The following is a 24,903-nucleotide window of genomic DNA, read 5'->3' as shown; positions in this document are numbered from 1 at the left end:
TTTTGTGCCAGTGACACATACTTGTGTACTGTGGCGGTGAAAGGATTTTAGACTAAGCAATCTCAGCCTGTCTGTGGAAAGGTAGAGTCAGGACATTGACCATTTGTAAAAATAACAGGCTCTTTAATACGAAGCTTTGGACACTGTCAGACGGTTTGTTCTGATTGAACAGTGTGAAGTGTGGCACTCTGGGCTTTGCTTTTATGCACATGTCAGGGCTGGGGGGCCCATTGTGGGCAGTTATGTATGCAGTGTCTAAAGAATGCATCTATCAAACATAAACACAGAGTTGATTAAAAAACAGGTTGTTAAAACAGAGTCACTTCTGAAAGGCTAAATGATTGTCCTTTTTGTCTACAAGAATGATGGATTTTCTCAGTGTTTGTGGTTTGCAGTATTGTGATTAAAGGGTTGTTTTTCATCTGAGAATGTCTTTTCATCACAGTGCTGATCAGAGGTCACTTGGAGGTTTAACAACGTCTCACTGTGAAGATATCTTTATTTAAGACAGTGCCTTTTCTTCTGCATTGTAATTGATCACAATCTGGAGTTATTTCTGCTTGCAGCCGTTTGTCACTGAGGTTATTTGTGTGATAAGGCTCAAAGGATGACTTTATCAGATGCTACCCAGGGGTCATTCAGATGCTGTAAACCTGAAGATGTTTTGCCTACTGAGCATGGGGTCACATGCAGACAAACAGAACATTTAGTTAACAGAAAAACAATATTTATCATTTTGTTTCCACAGTACCCTGACTGTGATACAGCTCAATTGCAGTCTCAAAGACGATCACTGGAGGGTTGCAGACCAAGAATAATTCCACTTCTGCAGAAGAGACACCTTCAAACCAGACTACAGTATGCTAAGGACAACTTAGCATTATGCATACTTTGGTCAGATGAGACAAAACTACAGTTCTTTGGCCATAGAGACATTGCTTACTATATTTGGACGAAAGCAACCCAAAAACATGGCGGTGGGAGTATTATCATCCTGTGGGGTTGCTTCAGTATGCCTGGAACTGGGAATCTCCTCAAGGTGGAAGGAATCATGAAGGAAGGATATGTGAAGATTTTGAAAGAAAACCTCAAACAGTCAGCAGCAAAACTGGATCTGAGTCGTTGCTTTGTCTTCCAGCACGACAGCAACCCCAAACAAACGTCGCTCAAGGTGAAGAACTACTTACTTCCAGAAAACCAAAGTGAACGTTGTTGACTGGCCTGCAGAAAGCCCTGACTTGAATCCCACTGAAAATCTGTAGGAACAACTGAAGAGCAAGATCCATGATAGAAGACCTCAGTTGTGGGGGGGAGCTTGAGAGATTTGTCAAAAAGTAATGAGCTTGGAGTCCTCAGGAGACATGTCTGAGACTTATTGAAAACTACAACAAATGACTGCAGGTTGTTAAGAGAACACACAACTGACTATTAACTAACTATTAACCATCCCTTAGTTATGCTGCTATAGACGTAGACTGCTGGGGGGTTCCCATGATGCACCGTTTCTTTCTCTTTTTGCTCTGTATGCACCACTCTGCATTTAATCATTAGTGATCGATCTCTGCTCCCCTCCACAGCATGTCTTTTTCCTGGTTCTCTCCCTCAGCCCCAACCAGTCCCAGCAGAAGACTGCCCCTCCCTGAGCCTGGTTCTGCTGGAGGTTTCTTCCTGTTAAAAGGGAGTTTTTCCTTCCCACTGTAGCCAAGTGCTTGCTCACAGGGGTCGTTTGACCGTTGGGGTTTTACATAATTATTGTATGGCCTTGCCTTACAATATAAAGCGCCTTGGGGCAACTGTTTGTTGTGATTTGGCGCTATATAAAAAAATTGATTGATTGATTGATTGATTGATTGATTACAGGTGGGCTAATAATTTTGACTGTTTTTTTTTTTTTTTGTAAAATAATTTTGTTTCTGTGTGCAAAGTAAAATAATTTAGGCATTTAAAATAAAATGAGGATGTTTACATTACAAATGCTGTTAAAAATTTCTTGCTCTGTTATAAACACTTAAATTTCACAGGGGTCCTAACACATTTATCCTCATCAGTACATTTCCACCGTGTAAGGCTTTAGCGCAGGGGTGGGCAATCATGTGCCATGAAGGGCCGAAGCACTGCAGGTTTTCCTTGCTACCAATCACCTCAGCAGGTGATTTCATTAATGTTCAGGTGTTTCAGCAGGTGATTTCATTGACAACCAGGTGGTTATGTTCAGGGGAGATCATCAGCAACCCACCTGCTGAGGTGATTGGGTGCAAGGAAAACCTTCAGTGTCTCGGCCCTCGTTGCCCACCCCTGCTTTAGCGGGACATTAGTCATTTTTCTTCTTTTTGTCTTTACGTCTTCATGAGACAGATATTGTGCTTTTACCAAAAAAAAAGCACAATCGTGATGACTGAAACAGATTTTTATCCTACACCATGATGCAGACAGAAGACGTGGGCAAAGCATGATGAAGTTATCTCAGCTCAGGATGGAATTTCTGTTGAAGGTTGCTGGCACTTTAATTATGATAACAGCACTGTGTTGCTTCTCTAATTATTGTTCTTGTTGCACCTGTCAGTCTGGGTGTTCATTCAAGGAATAAAAGTGTATTTGCATGTGTGTCCACAGCTGATCTTCAGTAACGAGTACACTCAGGCTGAGGGCCAGAACTGGCATCTGAAACACTTCTGCTGCTTTGACTGTGACTGCATCCTGGCCGGCGAGACCTATGTGATGGAGCAGGACAAGCCTGTGTGCACATCGTGCTACATGAAGAACTACGCTGTGGTGAGACACGCTTTAAATCTGGACACACATTTTTCCCGGAGCAGCTGGGGAACCAGCACTTAGCCAGAACAACAGCTTCACTGTTTCTTCTTCTTTAATGTTACTCCTCGAGCAGAGCATCGGGAGACGGGTGGCACTCACGCCACACTACCAAACCACGCTGCTGTCAGCTCAGGCGTATTTATTTGACTTGGAAAGAGACTTTGGATTCATGTTTCAACATTTACTTTAGCACAACCACATTGTGGCACAGTGAGGATAAGATTCATTTATTTCAAGAATATCTTGTGTTTATTTTCCAGTTGTAATAAAATTCAGTTGGTGTTAAATCACCACTAGTTTCAAACAACCACCCAAAAACAGTATGAGTGAACAGCCATCAAGAAGATTACACGTTAAGAACTTTCCAGAAGATCAAATGATCATCATTAAAATTCAGGAATCTTCATATATATGGTCATTAATTTCAAAGTGTGAATCAATCTCTACAATATGATTTCACCGAAGTTAAAAAGGATAATGTATTTCATAACTACACACCTTTAACATTAATGCATCATCACTTTTACAGCCTCTGCTTCAGACAGGTGAGTCGGTGAGTAAAAGAGCGTTTCGTCAGTGTCCGGCAGAGTTCAGCTACAGTAAATCAATCAGTAAGAAATAAACCATGGAACAAACATTTTTTAATTAATTTACATCATGTTCTATAGATTTTTAATTTTGAGATTAAAGAGCATAATTTGGAAAATGTTTGGAATGTGACGATTAGAGAATAACCAGGATGGTTGTATAGGTACAGTAGGACCAAGAGAAGAGAGGAAAATGTGGCTTTTTCACATCTGTCATGTTCTTCACAGAAATGTTCAGCCTGCCACAAGGCGGTGGAGCCTGAAGCCCAGCGGGTTTCCTACGGCGAGCACCACTGGCACGCTGAGCCGCAGTGCTTCCAGTGCTCTGGCTGCTCCAAGTGCCTAATGGGCCAACGCTTCATGGCAGTGAAGGGCTTCCTCTTCTGCTCTGTGGAGTGCAAGAAGAAAATTGTGGTCTAGCAGGTCAAGATGATGTCCTCAGTCTTCTCCAAAACCACTCACTGTACCAGCACCATTGTTCAGCTGAAAGTAGAAGCAGGAAGAGAAACCTGTACCACGGGTCCCGATAAACGCCAAAACCACGAGTGTTGCTCCATAAAGTGCTTTAAAAAATCCATTCTGCTGCACTGAGAACACCTCAGTGACACAAACACTGGCACAGTCATGGGTTCACCGCTGTGTTACATCATCTCTTTTGTGTGACATTCCCACATTCACCTTTTACTCAGGTTTTCAGCTGCACTTCAGTATGTAGTGTCACTGAATCATGCCTCACACATCCTCAGGCAGCCAGGGACCAGAACTTGTTCTGCTGGATTCTCAACCCAAGTCCCTGGAACAACTCCAAAAAAAAAAAAATGTTGACTTGTCAACATCACAAACTCTATTCCACTGTGCCACTGACCCTCTCAGAATTTAAAGTTTGAATGATTAACTCACACTTCTCCTGGTAAACTGGTGCACCTTCAGTTTTCTTTACACAGGACTGAAGGTCCAGCCATTTTTTTTTGGATGTTCCATGTGTATGTACCTGTGTGTGTGCGTGTGTGTGCGTGTGCGCTCCTCATACAGTGAGGAAAATAAGTATTTGAACACCCTGTGATTTTGCAAGTTCTCCCACTTAGAAATCATGGAGGGGTCTGAAATTTTCATCTTAGGTGCATGTCCACTGAGAGACATAATCTAAAAAAAAAAAAAAAAAATCCGGAAATCACAATGTATGATTTTTTTTTTTTTTTAAAGAATTTATTTGTATGTTACTGCTGCACATAAGTATTTGAACACCTCTGAAAATCAATGTTAATATTTGGTACAGTAGCCTTTGTTGGCAATTACAGAGGTCAAACGTTTTCTGTAGTTTTTCACCAGTTTTGCACACACTGCAGCAGGGATTTTGGTCCACTCCTCCATCTTCAAATCTTTCAGGTTTGGAGTTTCAGCTCCCTCCAAAGATTTTCTATCGAGTTCAGGTCTGTAGACTGGCCAGGCCACCCCAGGACCTTGAAATGCTTCTTCCGGAGCCCCTCCTTAGTTGCCCTGGCTGTGTTTGGGGTCATTGTCATTCTGGAAGACCCAGCCATGACCCATCTTCAATGCTCTTACTGAGGGAAGGAAGTTCTTTGCCAAAATCTCGCAATACATGACCCCATCCATCCTCCCTTCAATACGGTGCAGTCATCCTGTCCCTTTTGCAGAAGAGCACCCCCAGAGTATGATGTTTCCACCCCCATGCTTCACAGTTGGGATGGTTTTCTTGGGGTTGTTCTCATCCTCTAAACATGGTAAGTGGAGTTGATTCCAAAAAGCTCTATTCTGGTCTCATCTGACCACTTGACCTTCTCCCATGCCTCCTCTGGATCATCCAGATGGTCACTGGTGAACTTCAAACAGGCCTGGACATATGCTGGCTTGAGCAGGAGGACCTTGCTGCCCTGCAGGATTTTAAACCATGACAGCATCATGTGTTACTAATGTAATCTTTGTGACTGTGGTCCCAGCTCTCTTCAGGTCATTGACCAGGTCCTCCTGTGTAGTTCTGAGCTTTCTCAGAATCATCCTTGCCCCACAAAGTGAGATCTTACATGGAATCCCAGACCGAGGGAGATTGACAGTCATCTTGTGTTTCTTCCACTTCTAATAAATAATCATAACAGTTGTTGTCTTCTACCAAGCTGCTTGCCTGTAGTCCATCCCAGCCTTGTGCAGGTCTACAGTTTTGTCCCTGGTGTCCTTAGACAGCTCTTTGATCTTGGCTATGGTGGACAGGTTGGAGTGTGATTGATTGTGTGTGTGAACAGGTGTCTTTTATACAGGTAACAAGTTCAAACAGGTGCAATTAATACAGGTAAAGAGTGCAGAATAAGAGGGCTTCTTAAAGAAAAATTAACAGGTCTGTGTGAGCCAGAATTCTTGCTGGTTGGTAGGTGTTCAAATACTTATTTGCAGCAGTGACATACAAATAAATTCATAATTGTGATTTCTGGATTTTTTTTTTTTTTAAAGATTGTCTCTCTCAGTGGACATGCACCTAAGATGAAAATTTCAGACCCCTCCATGATTTCTAAGTGTGAGAACTTGCAAAACCACAGGGTGTTCAAATACTTATTGTCCTCACTGTATCTCTGTTGTGGACAGCAGGTTGCTCAATGGGACGAGGAGTTGGAATACTAATATGTAGTCCTTGTATTCCTCATCTGCACTGTCTCAGTCCACTCAGATGTGAGTGTGTACGGGCTCTTTAGGTGTGGGACTAATGTGATGGACTGGTGCTGTGGTCTGTCATCAGTAGACCTCAAGGCCTATGCAGGACTCACTACTTCTCATTACGCACTGTAACACAGTTAACTCACTTATGTAACATCACATTATTATTTCAACTCCTCATTGTTACCAGCTTGAAACTTTCTGAAAATGTGTAGTTTTAAAATGAGGTACATTTACATATAGCAACCCCCTCCACGCCCCAGTATAAAAAACAAAAAGTGTTCTCAGTACGCTGGAGGAGGAATGGATTTTGTAAAGTATTTTCTCTACTGTAACATCTTTTTGTGATTGTATTAATAAATGAAAAAAGTGTCCGATATCTCCGATATAGAGACTGACTGTAGTAACAATGAGTTTAACGGCATCTGGCTGCACTTTGCTTTGGAAAACTGCAATATTAGTAAATGTCAACCTGAACCACGAGGAGACGCCAATCAGTCTGAATATCCACTTTTCTACCTTAAATCAGCAAACTTGAACTCTCTTCTTTTGAGGTTTTGCACTGTTGGTTTATATTTGAGATTAATGTTGGTTCTTAGAGGTGTAATGTGGATTTTTTTTTTTTTTTTTTTTTTACGTTAAAACCTGTTTGATATTTTTGTGCTTTTATTTCGAATGAAACTGCTGTTAAAGTATCACTTTTCATTGCTTCCTCTGAAGAAATTGAACTTTGTCGTCTTTACGCAGAAATATTAAAGAACATTAACTCACTTTGAGCTTCACATAATCACTGGTCAGCTGTTCTCTTTTCTGCAGTTTTCTTGACTTTTAAAGATGCAGTTTTGTCACATAAGGATGTTTTATTCCAAAGAGTAGTTTTAAAGTATAGAAAAATCTGCTGTAAATTCTATGTTTTACGCATTTTCCTCTTTAAAATGTCCTCACTGACCTGCTGAAAATACTTAATAGCTTCTCTTTCCTCAGGAAGATGGATGGCATATGAAAATTAATTGTATGCAAATTAAGCAGCACATGAGCCGTACTTGCTGCTCCGGTTTCTCAGTCTGTTTGCAAAGTGGGCTGAGACTGGAGTTTTCACATTTGTGGTGCAGGAAACTGGGTTTGTCCATGTAAATCACCCCACTGCCTTCAGCAGAGGATTGTAGGGAAAAAGTGCTCTAATGACAAACTGTAGACATAAAACTACAAATGAAACATGGCATTGTTGAAGTGGATATTCTACTAATTTTTAAATAATGAAAATTCATTATAAAGTTAATGTTGAGGATGCCAGACTGTCGCAGGGCCACAAATAGACAAACACAGACACCCACACACACCTACGGACAATTTTAAAGAGTCCAATCCACCTAACCCACATGTCTGGATGTGGGAGAAAACCCCGCAAACACGGGGAGAACATGCAAACTCCACACAGAAAGGCCACGGGAATTGAACCACGACCTTCTCGCTGTGAGGCAACAGTGCTAACCACTAAGCCACCATGCTGCCCTACCTTCATAATATCAGATGGTTTTGCAGATTGTTTGTGTTGTGATATTTGACTTTCTTGTGCAGACAGCAGTCGTCTCTTTGCTTTTTCATCTTTAAATGGGGTGAGTTTGTGGAAGCCATTGTTCACATAACGTATTTTCCCTAACTATAAGTCGCAGCTTCTTTACCATTTTGGGAGGTCCTGTGATTTATAATCCGAAAATACTTAGATAGGGGGAAAAAAGTACTGTATTATCGGGTACTGTGCATCCAGAAAGTATTAACAGCTCTTCACTTTTCAACATTTATGTTACAGCCTTCTTCCAAAACTTAGCAAATTAATTTTTCCTCCAAAATTTTACTCACAACACCCCATAATGACATGATTTTTTTTGTTAAATTTTAGCTAATTCATGAGAGATGACAAAAAACAATACAGCCCCCCCAAGAAATCCCACATACAGTAGTGTTCAGAATAATAGTAGTGCTATGTGACTAAAAAGATTAATCCAGGTTTTGAGTATATTATTGTTACATGGGAAACAAGGTACCAGTAGATTCTGTAGATTCTCACAAATCCAACAAGATCAAGCATTCATGATATGCACACTCTTAAGGCTATGAAATTGGGCTATTAGTAAAAAAAGAAAAGGGGGTGTTCACAATAATAGTAGTGTGGCATTCAGTCAGTGAGTTCGTCAATTTGTGGAACAAACAGGTGTGAATCAGGTGTCCCCTATTTAAGGATTAAGCCAGCACCTGTTGAACTTGCTTTTCTCTTTGAAAGCCTGAGGAAAATGGGACGTTCAAGACATTGTTCAGAAGAACAGCGTAGTTTGTTTAAAAAAAGTTGATTGGAGAGGGGAAAACCTATACACAGGTGCAAAAATTATAGGCTTTTCATCTACAGTGATCTCCAATCCTTTAAAATGGACAAAAAAAAAAAAAAAAGTGTGGAAGAAAATGGAAAACAACCATCAAAATGGATACAAGAATAACCAGAATGGCAAAGGCTCACCCATTGATCAGCTCCAGGATGATCAAAGACAGTCTGGAGTTACCTGTAAGTGCTGTGACAGTTAGAAGACGCTTGTGTGAAGCTAATTTATTTGCAAGACTCCCCCGCAAAGTCCCTCTGTTAAATAAAAGACGTGCAGAAGAGGTTACAATTTGCCAAAGAACACATCAACTGGCCTAAAGAGAAATGGAGGAATATTTTGTGGACTGATGAGAGTAAAATTGTTCTTTTTGGGTCCAAGGGCCGCAGACAGTTTGTGAGATGACCCCCAAACTCTGAATTCAAGCCACAGTTCACAGTGAAAACAGTGAAGCATGGTGGTGCAAGCATCATGATATGGGCATGTTTCTCCTACTATGGTGTTGGGCCTATATATCGCATACCAGGTATCGTGGATCAGTTTGGATATGTCAAAATACTTGAAGAGGTCATGTTGCCTTATGCTGAAGAGGACATGCCCTTGAAATGGGTGTTTCAACAAGACAATGACCCCAAGCACACTAGTAAACGAGCAAATTCTTGGTTCCAAACCAACAAAATTAATGCCTCGCAGATGTTAATAGATTACAATTTGTTCATGTAAATGGGGAATCTTCTTCACAGACTAAAGTTAATTATGGAGTTCCACAAGGTTCTGTGCTAGGACCAATTTTATTCACTTTATATATGCTTCCCTTAGGCAGTATTATTAGACGGTATTGCTTAAATTTTCATTGTTACGCAGATGATACCCAGCTTTATCTATCCATGAAGCCAGAGGACACACACCAATTAGCTAAACTGCAGGATGTCTTACAGACATAAAGACATGGATAGACCTCTAATTTCCTGCTTTTAAACTCAGATAAAACTGAAGTATTGTACTTGGCCCCACAAATCTTAGAAACATGGTGTCTAAACCAGATCCTTACTCTGGATGGCATTACCCTGACCTCTAGTAATACTGTGAGAATCTTGGAGTCATTTTTGATCAGGATATGTATTTCAAAGCGCATATTAAACAAATATGTAGGACTGCTTTTTGCATTTACGCAATATCTCTAAAATCAGAAAGGTCTTGTCTCAGAGTGATGCTGAAAAACTAATTCATGCAATGTTATTTCCTCTAGGCTGGACTATTGTAATTCATTATTATCAGGTTGTCCTAAAAGTTCCCTAAAAAGCCTTCAGTTAATTCAAAATGCTGCAGCTAGAGTACTGACGGGGACTAGAAGGAGAGAGCATATCTCACCCATATGGCCTCTCTCATTGGCTTCCTGTTAATTCTAGAATAGAATTAAAATTCTTCTTCTTACTTATAAGGTTTTGAATAATCAGGTCCCATCTATCTAGGGACCTCGTAGTACCATATCACCCAATAGAGCGCTTCGCTCTCAGACTGCAGGCTTACTTGTAGTTCCTAGGTTTGTAAGAGTAGAATGTGAGGCAGAGCCTTCAGCTTTCGTGCTCCTCTCCTGTGGAACCAGCGCCCAAGTCAGATCAGGGAGACAGACACCCTCTCTACTTTTAAGATTAGGCTTAAAAACTTTCCTTTTTGCTAAGCTTATAGTTAGGGCTGGATCAGGTGACCCTGAACCATCCCTTAGTTATGCTGCTATAGACGTAGACTGCTGGGGGTTCCCATGATGCACTGTTTCTTTCTCTTTTTGCTCTGTATGCACCACTCTGCATTTAATCATTAGTGATCAGATCTCTGCTCCCCTCCACAGCATGTCTTTTCCTGGTTCTCCTCCCTCAGCCAACCAGTCCCAGCAGAAGACTGCCCCTCCCTGAGCCTGGTTCTGCTGGAGGTTTCTTCCTGTTAAAAGGGAGTTTTTCCTTCCCACTGTAGCCAAGTGCTTGCTCACAGGGGGTCGTTTTGACCGTTGGGGTTTTACATAATTATTGTATGGCCTTTGCCTTACAATATAAGGCCTTGGGGCAACTGTTTGTTGTTGATTTGGCGCTATATAAAAAAAATTGATTGATTGATTGATTGACAGAAATGAAAAACAACTAAAAAACTTATACAACTAAATACTAGTTTAGTGATTCACAGGATTGCTAAAAAAGCGGTTTTGAACTAATAGGGTTGAGTTTGTAGCGTCAACAGCAGATGCTACTATTATTGTGAACACCCCCTTTTCTGCTTTTTTTTTTTTTTTTTACTAATAGCCCAATTTCATAGCCTTAAGAGTGTGCATATCATGAATGCTTGGTCTTGTTGGATTTATGAGAACCTACTGAATCTACTATCTTGTTTCCCATATAGCAATAAGAAGTATACTCAAAACCTGGATTAATCTTTTTACTCACATAGCACTACTATTATTCTGAACACTACTGTACATAAGTATTCTCAGCCTTTGCTATGAAGCTTAAAACTGAGCTCAGGTGCACCTGTTTTCACTGATTATCCTTGAGGTGATCAGTGGAAAACAGCTTAATGAAGACCACCTGGGGTAAATATGGCATTCAAGCCATAGAGTTCTAGCTTTGTCTCATCAAACCAGAGAATTTTGTTTCTCCTGGTCTGAGAGTCCTTCAGGTGCCTTTTGGCAAACTCCAGGTGGGCTGCCATGTGCCTTTTACTGAGGAGTGTTTTCCGTCTGGCCACTCTACCAGGGCCTGATTGGTGGAATTACTGCGAATGGTTGTCCTTGTGGAAGGTTCTCCTCTCTCCACAGAAGAATGCTGGAGCTCTGACAGAGTGACCATCAGGTTCTTGGTCACCTCTCTGACTAAGGTCCTTCTCCCCGATCCCTTAGTTTAGATGGGCGGCAGCTCGAGGAAGAGTCCTGGTGGAGCTGAACTTCTTCCATTTACAGATGATGGAGGCCCCTGTGCTCATTGGGACCTTCAAAGCAGCAGAAATGTTGCTGTACTTTTCTCCAGATTTGTGCCTTGAGACAGAATAATGAAGAAGATTCCTGTCTCAGAAGTCTGCAGGCAATTCCTTTGACTTCATGCTTGGTTTGTGCTCTGACATGCACTGTTAGCTGTGGGACTGTATATGAAGAGTTCAGATGCAAAACCATAAATTTTTTTGTTGAGGACAACATGTACTTGGCTGTCAAGGGGACCATCAGTGTGCAAAATATGACAGAATTTGAACAAACTATTTTCATTTTATTGATGAACGTCTGTGCATTTCTGAATATGGTTTCCTTAAAATCTCCATTTTCAACTACATTTTTCTCCATTAAAAAAAACAAACACTTACTGGGTTTTGCATCTGGACTCTCTCTCCGATTGTTCTGTCTGAGTTATTTTCATTAGTTACTTCATCCAAACCATCAACATGTTTATTAGACCCCATTCCTACCAGGCTACTCAAGGAAGCCCTACCATTATTAATGCTTCGATGCTTAAATATGATCAATCTATCTTTGTTAGTTGGCTATGTACCACAGGCTTTTAAGGTGGCAGTAATTAAACCATTACTTAAAAAGCCATCACTTGACCCAGCTATCTTAGCTAATTATAGGCCAATCTCCAACCTTCCTTTTCTCTCAAAAATTCTTGAAAGGGTAGTTGTAAAACAGCTAACTGATCATCTGCAGAGGAATGGTCTATTTGAAGAGTTTCAGTCAGGTTTTAGAATTCATCATAGTACAGAAACAGCATTAGTGAAGGTTTACAATTATCTTCTTATGGCCTCAGACAGTGGACTCATCTCTGTGCTTGTTCTGTTAGACCTCAGTGCTGCTTTTGATACTGTTGACCATAAATTTTATTACAGAGATTAGAGCATGCCATAGGTATTAAAGGCACTGCGCTGCGGTGGTTTGAATCATATTTGTCTAATAGATTACAATTTGTTCATGTAAATGGGGAATCTTCTTCACAGACTAAAGTTAATTATGGAGTTCCACAAGGTTCTGTGCTAGGACCAATTTTATTCACTTTATACATGCTTCCCTTAGGCAGTATTATTAGATGGTATTGCTTAAATTTTCATTGTTACGCAGATGATACCCAGCTTTATCTATCCATGAAGCCAGAGGACACACACCAATTAGCTAAACTGCAGGATTGTCTTACAGACATAAAGACATGGATGACCTCTAATTTCCTGCTTTTAAACTCAGATAAAACTGAAGTTATTGTACTTGGCCCCACAAATCTTAGAAACATGGTGTCTAACCAGATCCTTACTGTGGATGGCATTACCCTGACCTCTAGTAATACTGTGAGAAATCTTGGAGTCATTTTTGATCAGGATATGTCATTCAAAGCGCATATTAAACAAATATGTAGGACTGCTTTTTTGCATTTACGCAATATCTCTAAAATCAGAAAGGTCTTGTCTCAGAGTGATGCTGAAAAACTAATTCATGCATTTATTTCCTCTAGGCTGGACTATTGTAATTCATTATTATCAGGTTGTCCTAAAAGTTCCATAAAAAGCCTTCAGTTAATTCAAAATGCTGCAGCTAGAGTACTGACGGGGACTAGAAGGAGAGAGCATATCTCACCCATATTGGCCTCTCTTCATTGGCTTCCTGTTAATTCTAGAATAGAATTTAAAATTCTTCTTCTTACTTATAAGGTTTTGAATAATCAGGTCCCATCTTATCTTAGGGACCTCGTAGTACCATATCACCCCAATAGAGCGCTTCGCTCTCAGACTGCAGGCTTACTTGTAGTTCCTAGGGTTTGTAAGAGTAGAATGGGAGGCAGAGCCTTCAGCTTTCAGGCTCCTCTCCTGTGGAACCAGCTCCCAATTCAGATCAGGGAGACAGATACCCTCTCTACTTTTAAGATTAGGCTTAAAACTTTCCTTTTTGCTAAAGCTTATAGTTAGGGCTGGATCAGGTGACCCTGAACCATCCCTTAGTTATGCTGCTATAGACGTAGACTGCTGGGGGGTTCCCATGATGCACTGTTTCTTTCTCTTTTTGCTCTGTATGCACCACTCTGCATTTAATCATTAGTGATCGATCTCTGCTCCCCTCCACAGCATGTCTTTTTCCTGGTTCTCTCCCTCAGCCCCAACCAGTCCCAGCAGAAGACTGCCCCTCCCTGAGCCTGGTTCTGCTGGAGGTTTCTTCCTGTTAAAAGGGAGTTTTTCCTTCCCACTGTAGCCAAGTGCTTGTTCACAGGGGGTCGTTTTGACCGTTGGGGTTTTACATAATTATTGTATGGCCTTGCCTTACAATATAAAGCGCCTTGGGGCAACTGTTTGTTGTGATTTGGCGCTATATAAAAAAATTGATTGATTGATTGATTGAACTCTTCATATGTAGACAGGTGTGCGTCTTTCCAAATCATGTCCAATCAACTGAATTTACCCCAAATGGACTCCAATTAAGCTGTAGAAACATCTCAAGGATGATCAGTGAAAACCGGATGTACCTGAGCTCAATTATGAACTTCATGGCAAAGACTGAGTACTTATGTACATGTGATTTCTTAGTTTTTATTATTATTTTTAAATAAGTTTAAAAAATACCTATTTTTTTCACACTGTCATTATGCAGTATTGTGTGTAGAATTTTGAGGGAAAAAAATAAATTTCATCCATTTTGGGATAAGGCTGTAACAAAAGGTGGAAGAGCATATGTGGCAGTGAAGCGTTGTGAATACTTTCTGACTCCTGTGGAGGCAAAATTTCAAACTTTGGTCCAAGCGGTCTCTGGCTGTCATGGAAGGAAGAGTCAGGAGGTTGACAGTTTGTCAAGATCAGCAGGTTTATTATACAAAGCGCTTTGGACACACCAATGAACAGCATACAGCAAGTGTCTGAGTGTGTGTGTGTAAATCAACACTTAGAGTGCACCCTTATGTCAGGACAGAGTTCGTTCTCATGAGCTCATCTCCCCAAACTGATACTGGTAGTTATCTGAAAATGACTTCATCTGAATGAGATGTTTTTGTCTCAAAGCTGCAGTTAGGCTCGATCAGAACAGACTCTGTGTCACTCTGAGCCACACAGAAACATGTGACTATCAGTCGTTTTGCGCAAACTGCATGAACAGTCTCTGGATTAAGCAAGGACTTGTCATAGTGCTGAACACAATATGAAATAATAATATGAAATAAACATGGCGTCACATGAAGACAATTATTTTGCTTTCACAATCTCTCCCTTTTGATCATATATGATCAATCAAATCATAGCAAAATAATAAGAAGAACATAACGGAGCATCTGTATTGTCACACCTTTGCAAGTTCAAGACAATGCATCATAGGATTACATTCTTCAAAATCATAGCCATTCCCTCGGCAAAATAATAAATTCTGCCATGATGGATGGAGTGGGGTTGGTTGAAGTCTCTTTAGGTTGTTGGAGGAAGGGGATCAAGAACAAGGGCCAGTTCTTTCAGTACTTTTTTGCAGTGAGTTGCGTGTATCCACGTTGATCTTTCTGCAACCTTGATCGTGGTATGTGTCATCAATTGCACTTGGAAGGGGCCTATCCAGCGATGATCATTCCAGCGCTTCTTTCTCAGATTCCTTATGATCACGAAGTCTCCAGGGTGAATATCATGGAGTGGTTGTTCAGCTGACAACGGAAGGGCTGCCTTCACTCGAGACCTGCACACAGAAAGAGTTTGTGAAAGCTTCATGCAGTGAGACACAAAATTGTGATCAGTAAACGATGCATCTTATCCTGTCAACACCTTGAGACGGAGTCCTGGAGTAGGCTTCATTTTAGCTTTTGGATTCAGCACACTCAAAAACCCCTATATGCAAAATTTTATGCTTTCTGCCAGAAGTGAACATCTATTTCACATATCTGCCCCACTAATCAGAGTTGAGGGTCCAAAAACATTCTCATACCTTTCAGTCGGCTCTCTTCTCTCTCACTTGTGTGTTTAATCACACTCTGTTCCCAAACAAACTGATAACACTTTGTAGCAGTTTTTCTCAGCAGTGGTGGAGGTGTGGAGAGGCGGGAAGAGGAGGGGTGGGGTGGGCATGAAAATTTGAAGTTTCCCTCAGCATTTGTGCATGTGCACGTGTACGCTTCTCCCCTGACACTTTCAAGATCAGTTCTCTGCTCACAGTCTGAAAAAAGCTTTTGAACACAAAGTTTCCCTGTTTCTCATTTTGACCAATGAAAGTAACTTCGGACTTTAAAAACTGCAATTTTTTTTAGTGACACCTTATGTCCCCCTTTGCCAGGTACAAAAGACACAACAAAGTGTTGTGGTCACACTGCTTCTTTGAAGGAGACACAATCAGCAAATCATCCACATACTGCAAGAGGGTGGTTCCCTGTGATAAGGTCAAAGAGGTCAAGCTGTCAGCCAAAGCCTGATAGAACATGTGAGGGCTACGAGTGAACCCTTGAGGTAGGCGGGTCCAGGTATACTGTTAACCCTTGAAAGTAAAAGTGAACCAGAATTGAGAATCTGGATGCACAGGAACAGAAAAGAAATCATTAGAGAGGTCGACCACGGAGAAGAAGTGAGAATCAGCCGGGATGATTGCAGCATTTACTGCTTGCAAATCTTGAACAAAACGCCATTCAGTAGGTTGTCCAACAGGACGACTCTTTTTCCCCAGGTTCGAGACCTTCAAAATCAGAGGTCTGTATTAAAGATCTTCTGGCACCAGTATCAAGCATAAATTTCAGCTTTTTTCTCCCATTTACAGTTAGAACAGCTGTTGGCAAAATTTCAAAAGGTTGGGGTTTTAAAAATATATGATATGGATTAGAGAGTTTTTCTAATTCAGCAATCTTATTTAAAAACATTTGTTGGACCTCCGGACGGATTTGTTTTGTTTTTTGACTTAAATAATCATTTACTTTACTCTCAAACTTTATATTTGTGTGGTGTTCCGCGGTGGGTGTGACTGTGTTGTGTTTGTTTGATTCACCGTGTGCCGTGCTGGCTGTCTGTCGTGGTCAGTCCACGAGGGTGTCCTGAGTCTGCTGGGCTGGACCCTGTCCCCCTCCGTGTCTGCCTTGCCCATGACGGAAGCCTCCACGTCCATGTTGTGCTCTGGACGGCATTATGGGCACTTCAGTGGACCAGCGGCCAAACGTCCCACAAATAAAACAGCTGTCTGGATCTTCAGTGTCTCTGGGTCGAAGGCTGTTGTCGGCCTCCGATCAAAGTTCTGTCGGCACATTGACAAGGACGCCCCCTCTCAGCAGACATCATGGTGAGGACGGCTGCAGCTGTCTCTAGGGCATTCATCATGGTGTAATGATCAGAGTCCTTTTTCTTGGTGGTTTTCCTCTCAACATTTGCGATAAAACAAAGTTATTTAACAACTAAGTGATGACTAAATTAGTTAACTATTTTAATAATCGATTAAATCGATTAGTTGTTTCAGCATTACTAAACACCACCTCTTTCTGTCAGATCCCATTTGGGACGTGTGTGTGGGGCAGAGTGCCACCCGTGCGCCTGGACTAAACCATTGTACAACTGTGCAGGGGTGGGAAGGGCCCTCAGAGATCTTTCAGTATTATTGTTAGAGCAGAATTATGTTTTGCAACATTTATACATTTATTCTAATTACGAGGTCTGTGAGAAAAGTATCCGACCTTTTTATTTTTTTCAAAAACTATATGGATTTGAATCATGTGCGCTTGCATCAGACAAGCTTGAACCTTCGTGCGCATGCGTGAGTTTTTTCACACCTGTCGGTTGCGTCATTCGCCTGTGGGCAGGCTTTGAGTGAGCATTGGTCCACCCCTCTCGTCGGATTTTTATTCTTTAGGAATGGTGGAGCGACTGCCGCTTTGTTCCATGAAAAGTTTTCAGAAACTGCCAGACAGCCAGATGGAAACCATTTGGAAGATTCAGATGGCTTTCGGTGAAGATTCTATCGGTATCACACAGATTAAGGACCATTAAAACTGGATTAAAAACGGCCCACAGCGGTGGAGGGCGCACCGCGCCTCGAGCGGCCATCGACAGGCTTGAACGAGCAGATCACTTCCAAATTTAAGGCTCTGTTGATGCAGGATGTCGTGTGACTAGCAGAGAAGTTTCAGAAGAGGTCGGGATCAGCACTTTATCGGCACATTCCACTGTTAAAGGAGATTTTGTAATGAAAGATGTGCGGACGGATTCGCACGTCGGGATGCAGCCGCTCATGGCGCGGGACAAACAACACCTCCGTGTTGGAAACCATTCATAAGATTCAGACGGCTTTCAGTGGCTTTTCAGTCGTGTGACTATCCGAGAAATTGTGCATGAGCTGGACATGCCAGAACATGTCCTGTGAGGCTTCATCACGGCGTTGCTTTGCGCCATGCGGCTCCACCGTGACACGCGGAATTCCTCCGCTCCTCTTTCCATGACAAAAACTCCTGTAACAGTGAAATGTGTCGTTCATTTCGACACTGGACACTGTGTTGATCCGGGACGTCGTCTGACTTCCACAGGAATTGCGGAAGACGTCGACATCTGCACTTTTTCGGCACATTGAGACAGACGTGTGGAGGAATTCTGCACGTCGCGGTGGAGCCGCATGGCGCAAAGCAACGCGGTGATGAAGCCTCACAGGACATGTTCTGGCATGTCCAGCTCATGCACAATTTCTCAGATAGTCACACGACTGAAAAGCCACCGAAAGCCGTCCTGTGAGACCAACACAGAGGTGCTTTTGTCCCGTGCCGTGAGTGGCATGGTGGCGCATCCCTCCGCTTCTCTTTCCATGATAAAACTCTTGTAAGAGTGGAATGTGCTGAAAAAGTCTTGATGTCCACGTCTTCTGCCATTTTTGTGGAAGTCAGACGACATCCCGGATCAACAAAGCCTTTACTTTGGAACTGATCTGGTTGTTTCAGCGGGGTGTCAGCCTGTCGATCGGCGCTCGGAGTGCGCCGCACTCTCAGACGCTGTGGGCGGTCTTTAAACCGGCTGGAGCACTCCTTAATCTCTGTAATCCCCATAAAATCATCCCTGAAAGCCATCTAAATTTTCCGAATGGTGTCCACCTGGAGGTCTCTCACAGTTTCTGGACAAATTTGATGCAGCAAAGCTCCAAATTGTTCAGAAATTTATTCGCAATAAAAATCCAACGGGAGGGGTGGACCACTGCTCACACAAAGCCTGCTCACAGGTGAATGACGCAACCGACAGGCGTGAAAAAACTCACGCATGCACACGAAGGTTCAAGCTTGGCTGATGAAATCACACGTGATTCAAATCCATATGGTTTTTGCAAAAAATAAAAAGGTCGGATACTTTTCTCACAGACCTCGTATATTCTTTTACAACATGAATTGTATGGACATTAATGACATGCAACACAAAAAATATATTTAATGCCAGTTTTTTGTGGGCCTCCCCCATGCTCTGGGCCCTGGGTACATAGTACCCTTTACCCCCCAGTCCGACGCCCCTGTGTATGGAGTGAGGGTGATCTGCAAACAATGATGCAAACACTTATTTGTCAAAGAAATTAGAACATTATCTACCATCTTGACAAATCAAGTGTTTCTACTCCAATAAGAGTTGAATTTGCACTGTGATAGAGTTGATTTAGTGCTGTAATAGAGTATATCTAACTATATGGACTGGGACCAAATGTTATCCCAGCAGAGTAAATTTTACTCAGCAAAATTTACTCTGCTGGGATAACAACAGTAAATTTTACTCAGCAAAATTTACTGTGTACCAACCAACACAGTTGACAATACAAATATAAAGGAAATTGTTGTCTTTTGTTTCTATCTGCACCTCCATGAATGACTTATCAGTCCAATGTACGAGTGACAATCTCTGCTGCATTTGTTGCCCGTGCACTGTGATGCCTGCTGAGGTTGCCACTGTCACTCCTTCCTTCTAGGACGTTGCTCAACAAGACCTTGGTTCCTCTCCTGCTCAGCCCTTCGTGCACCTGTTCTGACAGTAAGATTCCAGGCTGCACGGTCCTCTGCACACTGCTCCCATGTGTTGTGACATTGATGCTGCACATTTTCATATCCTTCTTGCAGACATCCTTGAAGCACAGGCGCGGTCGACCAGCCAACGAGTGGCCCTGTCTTTCTTTCTTTCTTTCTTTCTTCATTTGTTTGTAAAGGGACCATGTACAATAAAGAACATAAATGTTTCCATTTGATGCATTGTACCAGAGTTAGCTTAAAGCTAGTTTACATCTGCAGTCCCTTGGCAGGTCACAATTAAAACATAACTAATAAAACATTACAAAAGCACAAGCTCAAAGCTGCAGAGCTGTAAATCACCCACACAGACAAAAACACTCATATACACACCTTCTACCAGCTCACTGTACAGTAGATCTTTCGGGATGTGGCCTGGATCCATTCTCCTGACATGGCTAAGCCAACAAAAGTGCCTTTCGCCAAGAATGGTGAACATGCTGCTCATGTTGGTGCATTCCAAGACCTCTGTGTTGGCCAACTTGTCCTGCCATCCAAGATGTTGTCCTGCTTTTTTTCATATCTGGTGTAGGCGGTCCATGCCTTAGCTGAGCATACAGGTCTGGTAGACGCACAGTTCTCAGTGAGGCTGGAGTTGTTCCAGACTCTGTGGCTTAGTCTTGGCATAACTGCTGCTGCATTCGCAAAACTGCTGTTCATCTCTTAGTTAGTTCCCCTCCGGCAGATCCCGAGCAGCCGGGAAAGCAGGCCGACTGGGTGACTGTGAGGAGGAATCGTAGTCCTAAAGAGAAGCCCCGTGTACACCGCCAATCCATTCACATTTCTAACCGTTTTTCCCCACTCAGCGACACACCCGCCGAGGATCAAACTCTCGTTATTGGCGACTCTGTTTTGAGAAATGTGAAGTTAGCGACACCAGCAACCATAGTCAATTGTCTTCCGGGGGCCAGAGCAGGCGACATTGAAGGAAATTTGAAACTGCTGGCTAAGGCTAAGCGTAAATTTGGTAAAATTGTAATTCACGTCGGCAGTAATGACACCCAGTTACGCCAATCGGAGGTCACTAAAATTAACATTGAATCTGTGTGTAACTTTGCAAAAACAATGTCAGACTCTGTAGTTTTCTCTGGGCCCCTCCCCAGTTGGACCGGGAGTGACATGTTTAGCCGCATGTTCTCCTTGAATTGCTGGCTGTCTGAGTGGTGTCCAAAAAATGAGGTGGGCTTCATAGATAATTGGCAAAGCTTCTGGGGAAAACCTGGTCCTGTTAGGAGAGACGGCATCCATCCCACATTGGATGGAGCAGCTCTCATTTCTAGAAATCTGGCCAATTTTCTTAAATCCTCCAAACCGTGACTATCCAGGGTTGGGACCAGGAAGCAGAGTTGTAGTCTTACACACCTCTCTGCAGCTTCTCTCCCCCTGCCATCCCCTCATTACCCCTTCCCTGTAGAGACGGTGCCTGCTCCCAGACCACCAATAACCAGTAAAAATCTATTTAAGCATAAAAATTAAAAAGAAAAATAATATAGCACCTTCAACTGCACCACAGACTAAAACAGTTAAATGTGGTCTATTAAACATTAGATCTCTCTCTTCTAAGTCCTGTTAGTAAATGATATAATAATTGATCAACATATTGATTTATTCTGCCTTACAGAAACCTGGTTACAGCAGGATGAATATGTTAGTTTAAATGAGTCAACACCCCCGAGTCACACTAACTGCCAGAACGCTCGTAGCACGGGCTGAGGGGAGGATTAGCAGCAATCTTCCATTCCAGCTTATTAATTAATCAAAAACCCAGACAGAGCTTTAATTCATTTGAAAGCTTGACTCTTAGTCTTGTCCATCCAAATTGGAAGTCCCAAAAACCAGTTTTATTGTTATTATCTATCGTCCACCTGGTCGTTACTGTGAGTTTCTCTGTGAATTTTCAGACCTTTTGTCTGACTTAGTGCTTGGCTCAGATAAGATCATTATAGTGGGCGATTTTAACATCCACACAGATGCTGAGAATGACAGCCTCAACACTGCATTTAATCTATTATTAGACTCAATTGGCTTTGCTCAAAATGTAAATGAGTCCACCCACCACTTTAATCATATCTTAGATCTTATTCTGACTTATGGTATGGAAATAGAAGACTTAACAGTATTCCCTGAAAACTCCCTTCTGTCTGATCATTTCTTAATAACATTTACATTTACTCTGATGGACTACCCAGCAGTGGGGAATAAGTTTCATTACACTAGAAGTCTTTCAGAAAGTGCTGTAACTAGGTTTAAGGATATGATTCCTTCTTTATGTTCTCTAATGCCATATACCAACACAGGGCAGAGTAGCTACCTAAACTCTGTAAGTGAGATAGAGTATCTCGTCAATAGTTTTACATCCTCATTGAAGACAACTTTGAAATGCTGTAGCTCCTCTGAAAAAGAGAGCCTTAAATCAGAAGTGCCTGACTCCGTGGTATAACTCTCAAACTCGCAGCTTAAAGCAGATAACCCGTAAGCTGGAGAGGAAATGGCGTCTCACTAATTTAGAAGATCTTCACTTAGCCTGGAAAAAGAGTCTGTTACTCTATAAAAAAAAGCCATCTGTAAAGCTAGGACATCTTACTACTCATCACTAATTGAAGAAAATAAGAACAACCCCAGGTTTCTTTTCAGCATTGTAGCCAGGCTGACAAAGAGTCAGAGCTCTATTGAGCCGAGTATTCCTTTAATTTTAACTAGTAATGACTTCATGACTTTCTTTGCTAATAAATTTTAACTATTAGAGAAAAAATTACTCATAACCATCCCAAAGACGTATCGTTATCTTTGGCTGCTTTCAGTGATGCCAGTATTTGGTTAGACTCTTTCTCTCCGATTGTTCTGACTTATTTTCATTAGTTACTTCCTCCAAACCATCAACATGTCTATTAGACCCCATTCCTACCAGGCTGCTCAAGGAAGCCCTACCATTAATTAATGCTTCAATCTTAAATATGATCAATCTATCTTTATTAGTTGGCTATGTACCACAGGCTTTTAAGGTGGCAGTAATTAAACCATTACTTAAAAAGCCATCACTTGACCCAGCTATCTTAGCTAATTATAGGCCAATCTCCAACCTTCCTTTCTCTCAAAAATTTTTGAAAGGGTAGTTGTAAAACAGCTAACTGATCATCTGCAGAGGAATGGTCTATTTGAAGAGTTTCAGTCAGGTTTTAGAATTCATCATAGTACAGAAACAGCATTAGTGAAGGTTACAAATGATCTTCTTATGGCCTCAGACAGTGGACTCATTTCTGTGCTTGTTCTGTTAGACCTCAGTGCTGCTTTTGATACTGTTGACCATAAAATTTTATTACAGAGATTAGAGCATGCCATAGGTATTAAAGGCACTGCGCTGCATTGGTTTGAATCATATTTATCTAATAGATTACAATTTGTTCATGTAAATGGGGAATCTTCTTCACAGACTAAAGTTAATTATGGAGTTCCACAAGGTTCTGTGCTAGGACCAATTTTATTCACTTTATACATGTTTCTCTTAGGCAGTATTATTAGACGGCATTGCTTAAATTTTCATTGTTACGCAGATGATACTCAGCTTTATCTATCCATGAAGCCAGAGGACACACACCAATTAGCTAAACTGCAGGATTGTCTTACAGACATAAAGACATGGATGACCTCTAATTTCCTGCTTTTAAACTCAGATAAAACTGAAGTTATTGTACTTGGCCCCACAAATCTTAGAACATGGTGTCTAACCAGATCCTTACTCTGGATGGCATTACCCTGACCTCTAGTAATACTGTGAGAAATCTTGGAGTCATTTTTGATCAGGATATGTCATTCAATGCGCATATTAAACAAATATGTAGGACTGCTTTTTTTGCATTTGCGCAATATCTCTAAATTAGAAAGGTCTTGTCTCAGAGTGATGTTGAAAACTAATTCATGCATTTATTTTGTCTAGGCTGGACTATTGTAATTCATTATTATCAGGTTGTCCTAAAAGTTCCCTGAAAAACCTTCAGTTAATTCAAAATGCTGCAGCTAGAGTACTGACAGGGACTAGAAGGAGAGAGCATATCTCACCCATATTGGCCTCTCTTCATTGGCTTCCTGTTAATTCTAGAATAGAATTTAAAATTCTTCTTCTTACTTATAAGGTTTTGAATAATCAGGTCCATCTTATCTTAGGGACCTCATAGTACCATATCACCCCAATAGAGCGCTTCGCTCTCAGACTGCAGGCTTACTTGTAGTTCCTAGGGTTTGTAAGAGTAGAATGGAGGCAGAGCCTTCAGCTTTCAGGCTCCTCTCCTGTGGAACCAGCTCCCAATTCAGGATCAGGGAGACAGACACCCTCTCTACTTTTAGAATTAGGCTTAAAACTTTCCTTTTTGCTAAAGCTTATAGTTAGGGCTGATCAGGTGACCCTGAACCATCCCTTAGTTATGCTGCTATAGACTTAGACTGGCTGGGGGGTTCCCATGATGCACTGAGTGTTTCTTTCTCTTTTTGCTCTGTATGCACCACTCTGCATTTAATCATTAGTGATTGATCTCTGCTCCCCTCCACAGCATGTCTTTTTCCTGGTTCTCTCCCTCAGCCCCAACCAGTCCCAGCAGAAGACTGCCCTCCCTGTACCTGGTTCTGCTGGAGGTTTCTTCCTGTTAAAAGGGAGTTTTTCCTTCCCACTGTCACCAAGTGCTTGCTCACAGGGGGGTCGTTTTGACCATTGGGGTTTTTCCGTAATTATTGTATGGCCTTGCCTTACAATATAAAGCACCTTGGGTCAACTGTTTGTTGTGATTTGGCGCTATATAAATAAAATATTGATTTGATATATATATATATATATATATATATATATATATATTCATTCATTCATTTCATTCATTTAAAAGAAAAAAAAACAGAAAAGCAGAAATAAAGCATCTCAATTACCAGAATGAAAAGGAGCAGAGAGAAGAACAAGTCTTATATTTTCTGCCCCTTTTTACAATACAATCTTTCAATATCCAGCGTCATTATTCGACATTATTTAACAGATTGTATTTCTTTAACTTGTCACATACCACTGACTTATTTTATAATTGTGACCATTATTTAATAGATTACATCTCTGACAGGTTACATTTTTAAACTTAAAACATTTTAAACATTATTAACAAATTACCTTTTTGACTTCCTTACAGCCCACTGACTTATTTCATAGTTTCATACTTACTTAATACATCTAGATTAATACGTCTTTTAATAATTTAAGGGACCTTAATTCTTTAATTTCTTTGTTGAGATTGTTCCATAATTTTACACCATTTACTGCAATACTCCATTCCTTTACTTTGGTTCTGTATCTTGGTTTTCTAAAGACTTCTATTCCTTTCAATTTATAACTACTTACTCTTTTCTCAAACATATTTTGAATGTTTGTTGGTAAAGCATTTTTATTAGCTTGGTACATTGTAATATTTTCAAATCGACCAAATCACGAAATTTAAGTACCCTGTACATAATGAACAA

The 24,903-nt window shown here is 41.3% G+C and overlaps 1 protein-coding gene across 1 annotated transcript in view; it reads left to right on the top strand.

Moving 5' to 3' along the window:
• Positions 1-4,200, top strand: part of tes (testis derived transcript (3 LIM domains)) — a 65,134-nt gene extending 60,934 nt beyond the window's left edge. The window contains 2 exon segments of the mRNA XM_034175740.1: positions 2,614-2,772; positions 3,630-4,200. Of these exon segments, the coding sequence (XP_034031631.1) occupies positions 2,614-2,772; positions 3,630-3,821 (351 nt within the window). The 3' untranslated portion in view covers positions 3,822-4,200.
• The last annotated feature ends 20,703 nt before the right edge of the window (positions 4,201-24,903 follow it).

Source organism: Thalassophryne amazonica, chromosome 8, assembly GCF_902500255.1.
Source record: "Thalassophryne amazonica chromosome 8, fThaAma1.1, whole genome shotgun sequence".
NCBI lineage: Eukaryota > Metazoa > Chordata > Actinopteri > Batrachoidiformes > Batrachoididae > Thalassophryne > Thalassophryne amazonica.
This window is presented reverse-complemented; position numbering and strand designations above follow the sequence as displayed.